The sequence below is a fragment of the Nanorana parkeri genome, unplaced genomic scaffold, assembly GCF_000935625.1.
Source record: "Nanorana parkeri isolate BGI_ZX_2015 unplaced genomic scaffold, ASM93562v1 scaffold1230, whole genome shotgun sequence".
NCBI lineage: Eukaryota > Metazoa > Chordata > Amphibia > Anura > Dicroglossidae > Nanorana > Nanorana parkeri.
The window spans coordinates 406,538-415,576 of NW_017307498.1; the positions used below are offsets into that span (position 1 = coordinate 406,538).

Genomic DNA, 9,039 nt, shown 5'->3' on the forward strand with positions numbered 1-9,039 from the left:
GGTTTTGTAGTCCTCTATAGCTGGTGGTATTTGGCATTGCACCACTGTATAATGTATTATTGCTGATGGTGCATTGCTCTGTATAATATACAGCACAATGTACCATCAGCTATAGAGGAATACAAATCCCAGAAATACATTATAGAGCACCATGTGCGGGAAGTGCAGGCTTACCTAAGCAGTCTTCCAGCAACTTGCTTCTGAGATCGGACCTGTCTATCGGCGGCTGTCATCCCCCCACACCTGCTCCTCCTTACTACATCTCCCCGCGTCCCTGTGCCGATCGTGGATGTGGGTGGGCGGTGAGTGTGAGGCGGGGAGGAGGTGCGGCGTGAAGAGCGTGTGTGGAGCCGTGAACAGGGCTAACTGATCGGAAGCCGATTAATCGATTATTGAAAAAGTTGACAACTTTTTCAATAATCGATTATAATCGATTATGCCGATTAGTTGTTGCAGCCCTATAAACTTATTTAAATCTTGATGAGCTTTGTGTATTTCTTCCAGATCTGTGCAGTGACCCAGTGAGAAACTTTTACCTCTGTGCAGGACCTTCTTATAATAATGACCTGTCACTGCTGCTCTCTCTCCTTGTGGAGGGTGACTGATCTTGTATCTGCCCCCTCAGCTTGTAATGGGCTGGGCCTGCTGGGTCCCTTCCACAGCTCTGATCTCTGCACAGGCATTGTGTAGCACAGTAATGGTGCCATTGCTAGGTTTTAAAAGGCATGGTACTGCACACAAAGTGGATTTCCATCCTTTGTGGCTATTGAGGAATATATTTAAATGAAAATGTGTGTGTGTCTGGAGTTCAGATATAAAACAGACCAGTTCTACAAAAATCCTGATTTGCTAATCCTGTTTGTTGGGGAGGAAATCGAGTGGTCTGCACAGAGCCCTGACCTCAACCCTTTTAAACACCTTTGAGAAAATTGTAATTCCAACTGAGGCCAGGTCTTCTCACCCAACATCCAATACCTGACCTCACAACTACTCTTCTGGCTAGGCGGACACAAATTGACACAACCACACTCCAAAATCTTGTAGGAATTCTTTCCCACAAGAGTGGAGGCTGTTCTAGATGCAAACGAGGGGCTAAATCCATATTAATGGTCATGATTTAGGAATGGGATTTCGAACAAGCTAATGTAGGTGTGATAGTCATGTGCCCAAAAGCATTTGACCATGTAGTGTATACCAGGGGTAGGCATTCTTGGCACTCTAGTGGTTGAAAAACTACAATTGCCATGAGGCATTGCAAGACTAACAGCCACAAGCATGAATCCCAGAAGCAGAAGCATGATGGTATTTGTAGTTTAATCGCTACTGGAGTGCTGATATTGGCTACCCCTGTGTATATTCCCATTTTCATATATGCTACTAGCGCTGACTGAACACATTATTCATAATTTCTAATGAGAACTTTCCCCTTTTTTATTTATTTCTAGTGGCAGTTCCTACCATGTATGAGTCTACTCTCTTCCCACCTGAGCCGGCGAGCCCCGGCCCGTACTATGGCGAGTGCTCAGATGCCTACTACCAGGTGGACCGCTGGCAGAAGCTTCGCACGGCAGTTAGGAAGCTGGAGTTCTGGGAAAATTTCAGCGCTGAAGCTATAGGAAGTGGATTTTTCTCCAGAGTTTATAAAGTAAGAGGACTTACCGTAGAGTATAGGATGTAGCCAATACTTGATCTTGCTCTTTAACAGATTGCTCTTCTATGTCTATGACTTCTATGTCTTTTACAACATACTTACTGTTTATAGTTTTTCCAGTTAAAGTCATGTATGCTATTTTGTAGTTTTGAAGTTCAGGTATTTATTAACTCTCAGATTGCAGTACGTACTCCTCATGATGATTTCATTTTTCCTTTCTCTTGACCTGTACCATCTTCAGGCTTTGGGTCAGCTAAAATACTTTAAGCAGATGACTCTCGCATAAGTCCTGGTGCCTGCTAACTAGCCTTGTATGTTCTTGTGTAGTAATAAAGGGTTGATATTTTAATTCGGCAAAAGTTGTGAGTGGGGTGCCCCAGGATTCGGTCCTGGGACTGATCTTTGTTCATAGACACCCAGATTGGAATAAATTGTTCAATCTCTGTGTTTGCAGATGATACTAAACTGTGTAGGGAAGTTAATTCTCAACAAGACATAAATTCACTTCAACAAGACATAGATAAAACTGAGGCCTGGGCTGCAAGATGGCACATGCGATTTTAATAGGGCTGTGGAAATTAAAGATTCATTTCTCGATTAATCGTTAAACTTTTTGATCGATTAAAATTATTTTGATCGCTAATGAAAACACTCACCTCTCCGCCGGCTTCAGGGAGTCCTGTCGGCGATCCAGTGATGTCACGGACTTTGACGTAACGTGCTGGATCAGTGTGATCCTAGTTCATTTTATTACTTCATTGCTGTGCTGTATGTGTGTAGGCCAATGTAGTTGGATCTGTATGTGCGTTATAATCAAAATCGATTTTAAATTTTTTTTCGATTAATCGAACACGAAAATTTTAATCATTACCAGCCCTAGATTTTAATATTGAAAAATGCAAGGTTATGTACATGGAAGCAAAGAACATGCATGCAAACTACTACTTGGGGGGTGCTCCACTGGGGAAGTCGGACATTGGGGTCCTCATAGATCACAGATTCAGTAATAGCATGCAATACCAAGCAGCGGCCAGAAAAGCAAACAAGATACTATCCTGCATTGAAAGAGGGATTTTAGCAAGGGATGAAAACGTAATATTACCACTTTATAAATCACTGGTTCGGCCTTACCTTGAATATGTGGTTCAGTTGTGATCACCAACTCTAAGGAAATACGTCCTCGACCTTGAGAGAGTTCAGAGAAGGGCTACAAAATTAATAAAGGGGATGGGACACCTGAGTTATGAAGTTCACCTCCAGAAATTAAACTTAAACTCTGCTGCCTACAGCTGACTTGTGGCTATATTCTCTTAATTACTGCTCTCAGCCTTGGGAAAGTAACATACCTGGGGCTAAGGGACAGCTTTGTAATGATAAAAGGTGCAATGCCATGCCATGCCATGCAGTAGAAAACCGGCACAGATGACAAATTCATTATAAAATTGAATGCCCAGTTCATAAATTCCCTTATCTGCTTCTCAGAAATAGCCATGTGCCAGAATTTAAAGACACCTCTCACCATTTTGTAAAAGCTGGCTATCTATAAATCAATAAAAACCGTATTTATCTTAATGGTAAATAAAATCTTTGTTTAAAGCTGAACGCCAAGAAATATCTTTTTTTTTTTTTCAAGCCTACATTGGTCCAGTTTGGCTCAATGTAAGTATCTATATCTGATATCTGGAAGGATGCCGGGGATCCTGAAGATCACTGTAGTAGTGTGCACTACATATAGTAATACCCATGATCATCAGGGTGAGGCCTTCCCCTCTGTACACTGAACACAGAGAGTCAGCCATTCAGAGACTTACTTCAGTTGTTGTTGTTATACATGATTTATAAAGATGATAGTTCAGTGGTTAGGTTGAGGCGGGATAGGCTTCCCTGAAGAGATAAGTCTTTAGGGAGGGATAAAGGAGTTCTCTGACTGGACAAGGTGGAGATCATAATGTTATCCACCCTTCCTCTCTACCTTCTCCAATCATAGAAACCTCACTGAAAAAGATACAAGGCGTTCTCTGAATGGCATGGTGCTGAGTGAGCGATTTTACCTGTGCTGTATATAGTGCAGACTACTGCAGGGATTTTGAGCATCCCCGGTGCCCCTCTGGATACCGGATATGGATACTTATATTGAGCCAAGCTAGACCAATGTAAGATTGCAAAAAAAATTATCACTCCTGGAGTTCAGCTTTAAAGGAGAACTATGGGGTCAGTGTTTTTCCCCATAGTTCTCCTTAGGGTAACGGGAGGACACAAACTAGCGTCCTCCCATTACCCTAAGCTCAGTATACCGCGAGCTACAGCTCGCGGTATACTGAGACGCCGCACCTGGAGCGGATCCCGACTTAGATGACGGGATCCGCCCAGCTGCGTGAGTGACAGCTGGCTCTGCCTATCTAGAGGCAGAGCCAGCTGTACCCGCCCCCTCCCCCGTCCGTTCCGCCAGTCAGCGCTGGCAGATGAGCGGGGAGAGGGGAATCCAGCCCCTCCCCATGTCACGGCAGAGAGCCGTGACAGGATCGAGAGGGGAGGGAACCTGGTATGTTTTCCCTCACCTCCCGATCTACTGAGACAATGACAGTCTCATTGTCACAGGTCGGCTTAGAACTATGAGGTGAGTGGAAATCACTCATGTCATAGTTCTCCTTTAAAGAAAAAACCAACCAGTCTGCTAGGTGTAAAGTTGAGTTCCAGACAGATAAAAAGCCCACAGTTTATTCCATTTCTGTATTTGTTGGGAATTCCTTCATATGCTTTTGCATAGAACCAGCATGCATCTGAATCTGTCATGCACCTTTTTATAGAAGCTTGAAGTGATGAGGGAGGCAGGTCCTAAGACCCCTGAATGGAGGAACAGGTGTATCAGGACTCTGGGAGGCACAAGTGCCAGAAGGCTTCACTGCTGGTCTCGGTGACGATCTTCTGGACGAACGTAACGCAGGAGATGCACACCAGAGGGAGGGGGGCAGGAAGAGCTCTAATCAGGTGTTAACCAGGTCATAAACGTGCAGCCCACGAGGTACCAAATCAGCAGGCAGGATCATAGTCGAAAACGGGCTGAGGTCAGGAACGTGCAGAGCAGAAGCGGAGTCTAGGAATAGGATGGATCGCGGTATACAAGAAGCTGACTATCACTCAGCACTAAGCCTAAATAGCCCGCCTGGCGGCAGGATTCAAAGCGCGTGCAGACGCACGCATCTACGCAAAGGCGCACAGCCAGGCCTCATTCTGTGGACCACACCGGACTCATGTGCAGATGCTCGCACAGCGATCCTGGTATAGGCTTCTTGACACCATCTTAAAATTAGCATCTTGTAATGCACAGCAGACCTAGAGAGGGAGGAGCAAGAAGCCAATCAGGGCACTAGTGCTATAACTATAACACAGTGAGTATTCTGACTCCGATCGTTGTGATAGCGAAATATATCCCTTGCTGAGACCTCCATGCCTGGCCTGCATAAGCAGACATACTCACTGCGGACAATCCTCGTCAGATAGCTGAACTCGTCAATACCGATTCATTCAAAAGAGGTGTTTATTCTTTAACATCAGGGGTTACAGCAGATAACAGGAACAGCAGATGAATGGTGATAGTATTGTGCGGTCAGAAAATGATGCCTTTCCTCCGTACTGTGCAGATTACCTGTGTGTCCTTGTTACATGTGGCTTTCAACTGTGGCCATGACACAGGAAGTACTGCACACAGGAAGAAGGAAGGGGCGTACACTAGGGGAAAATACGTCGTCACATGAGGATAATTACAGAAAACATGTTTGTTACAACAAAAGGCCACTAGATGGCAGCATAGGATAACACATGAATTTAGCTATGAGAAAATAGTTAGGCAAATCACACTATATAAATTCTAACCTATATAACAATGCTAATATTAACTGAGGCTATGCATCTCATATTCTATGCCCCTATTGGGGCGGCACAGTGAGCATGCCGACAGGAGGGCAGATCAGAGATAATGTTTAGTGACCCTCTCATTGTCCAATTACAGGCTGGGGGTGGGTCCTGGACCAGTCTGTATTCTTTAACAGCAGTGTAGACTACAGGGAAGTCACTGCTTGGGGTGGGTGTGTGGGTATGGTCAGTGACCTGATCAACGCGTTTAGTTTTCTGTAACTTCAGATTTGCGGTCACTGCACTGGCTAAAATACAAAACATCATTGCATTACTTTTGAAGAATGATGGGTGTGTTTTTTTAGCCTGGAGTTACACAATAATGATAATAAGCAATTCCATTCAAGATCACTGGAACCTTCCACATCTATTGCTATTTAATAATAATTATGCCAAGAAAAACAAAGGAACGCCCAAAGTGAAAATTACAAGACGGCTTTTGGAGAAATTTCCATTTCCAGCGCGCTAATCTGTTTACGGTAAAATGTCACCAGGTCTTTCATAGAAGACTAAAGCGGCTCAAGGACAGCGCCGTTAATGAGGAAAGACTGTCTGAACCCGCTCTCCAGGAGATTGGCTTTTCCTGTGTCCTTCCAGCCTCTTTTCCTGACGTTAAGGTGCTTTGTTCTGGTGTGTGAAGGGTTAATCAGCCCAGCACAACTGCTGTTCAAATATTAATTGCTTTGTAGTGAAAGACCTGGCGAGTATTGTGTTCATTGCTAGGATGGGATGGGATGGGGGCAGTGGTGTAATATAAACTGTTTGTTTGTATTTGTTATAGCTGTTGTAAGACCATGCCTAACGGCAGAGTCACGACCGCGCATGCTCATAGGCCTGTTCACCACGTTTGCGGGAAGCAGCGGCTACTGCGCATGCGCAAACGGCAGCTACTGCGCATGCGCGAACAACAGCTACTGCGCATGCGCAAACGGCGCATGGCGCACAGGAAGTGACTTGCTCTGTCTGGGAATAATCCTATTTAAGCTGGCCCAACTCCCAGGATCTTTGCTGAGTGGTCTTTCAGCTTTAGTGTGTATTCCTGTATCTTGCCTGTTGCCTTATCATCGACCGGATTCCTTGACCTTGCCTGATTGCCGCCTGCCTCCGACTTCTGCTTGTCCCTGGATTCTCCTTTGCCTTCTCCTTTTGTACCTTGCCGCCCGATTGTTGCTGACCCTGGCTTGCCCGACTCCGCTCTGCTCCAGCCGCATCAGCACCTGCTTCCTGCATCGCTGAAGACGGGCCTCAAGGACCTGCCCAGGCCCAGTGTCCTGCATCATCCGGCACCGGTGCTGCCCGTAGTTTCCCCACCTCCTGTCTCCACATTCAGGGGTGTGGAACTCGTGCTGCAAAGGAGGCCTCCCCACAACTCGGCTCCCCACCAGGTACGTGATAGCTGTGCAATGAATGGGTCACTGGGCCTGAGACGATGACCACTTTTATTAACTTCTGCCTCCTATATGCTATCCTTCTCTTCCCAGTGACCTCTCCTTTTCTTATGTTCATTTAAATATATTCCTCAATAGCCACATAGATAAAAATACACTTTGTGTGCATCAAATGCCTTTGCAAACCCAGATATTACGTTCTAGAAGTGACATCACCACAGTGCTGAACATAGCCTGAGCATAGCCCATAGCAGAGCTGTTGGAGGGACCCAGCAGGCTCAGCCGACGATAGGCTGCCTGCCGAAAACTACAGGTGGGGCGGAGAGCAGACCAATCACCCTACACAAGGAGAGAGAGCAGCAGTAACTGGTCTTTAATACAGGAAGCTCCTGCACACTGGATTACTGCTTGATCTGGAAGAAATGCACAAAGCAAACTAAGATTCTAGTAAGAATATACATGACTCTTATATTTGGACTATATTTTTCCCCCCCAGATTTCGGCTTTAACCCTTTTAATGCCATATGTTGCTGGCTGCAACAGTAGCCGCCGGGACTCTAGTCCTTAGTATAAAGTAGACTGTCAGCTTTACACTCGAAACAATTCAAGTGGCTGAGCTTCCCCCAGATCGCTGTCAGGGGCTGGCAAAGAGTGCGCACCCTCAGGCACCCACACCTTGCTTCCCAAACTCCACTGCCCCTCCTGTGGGCCCTGGACCTGCATCACTAGTGTTGGCGGGTAGAGGGGAGAGAGACTGGTGAACATCTTTTTGCCAATCTCCTTCCCGCAGAATGTACCTGGAAGTGACGCTGATTGCATCACTTTCTGTTCCTCAGCTGCCATTCCCTGGCTAGAGAAGCCGGGGAAGTAGCTATTGGAGCATCATCTCCGCTAAGGCAAAGCTATTGACAAAGCTATTGACTGGAGCGCAAGGAAAGTTTGTAAATGGGAAAAAAAAACTGGAACATTTATTGATAATGTTTGTGTATTGTGACATGTCAGGAATGTATTCTGTAAAGTTGGTGACAGGCCCACTTTAAGGTCTGATACACTCTGCAGTTTTTGTATCTAGGTGTGTGAGTAATCTTAATTAAGGATTTCTGGCTGCACGGGATCCTTTTGTTTTTTGTTCTCTGTTGCGTGTTACCTGTAGAAATTAATTATGACAGGTAATGGCCTCGGGAGGGATTCAGCAGCAACAAGGGTTACACTTCACTCCTGAAACACCAGCGTGCTGAAACAGGATTCATTCACTCTTGCTTTTTATATTTTGACAAATATTTAACCCCTTAGTGACACCGCTTCAGAAAATGTTTTCGTTCCTGGGGACCGAAGCAATAATGCCATTTTTTCTGTGTGTTTGTTTACCCATAATTTCCATCTTCCTCGTGCATTACATCTACACATATTATATACAGTTTTTTGAAGGGCAAAATGGACTTTAAATTGATGTGACATATGCATATATAAATTCTTATTGTTTTAATTAAAAAATAAAAAAACAAATGGCGGAAAAAACAAATTTTCACAGATTTGGCAATAAAATGTGTACATCATTAGTGTAGCTAACGAAATTAATTCATACATTTAATTTGTCCTGATTTTTATGGGATTTATCATATGTCTGGGGTTTCTATTTATTTATGGATTGCAGTATTGTGTAGTGGTAGGATACGCACATAACACCACTCTTCTTATGATTGACACCCATTCACATTCCCTATACCAGTGCTTCTTAAAGTGTGGGTCGCGACCCCATATGGGGTCCCGCAAGTGAACAGGGGGGGGTCGCGATCTGGGCTCCAAGCAAGATTTTTTTGTTTAATGTGTAGTGTAGTTTTTAAGGTCGCGCCCCCCCTGTGCACTTGGTAACTTCATGAGCATGTGCGCGCAGGAAGGTTTATTTTTACATTGTCGGAGTTCCTTTAACCCAGCAGCAGTGGAGCACAGCTGCTGGAGGTAAAGGTAAGGGAGAGGGGGCTTAGTAGTAGTAGGTGGTAATGACACACTGACTGTCGGTGGTAGAGTTGGGGAGGAGGAGAGACACAGACTAACATTGGGAGGAGGGGGGGAGATGAGGAGAGACAC

The 9,039-nt window shown here is 45.1% G+C and overlaps 1 protein-coding gene across 2 annotated transcripts in view; it reads left to right on the forward strand.

Annotated features, from left to right (window-relative positions):
* The window catches only part of LOC108797128 (dual specificity testis-specific protein kinase 2-like), a 76,748-nt gene that overhangs the window by 35,834 nt on the left and 31,875 nt on the right, over positions 1-9,039 (forward strand). For both annotated transcript variants that reach the window (XM_018568701.1, XM_018568702.1), the window contains one exon: positions 1,446-1,645. In XM_018568701.1, the coding sequence (XP_018424203.1) occupies positions 1,446-1,645 (200 nt within the window). The remainder of the gene's footprint in view (positions 1-1,445; positions 1,646-9,039) is intronic.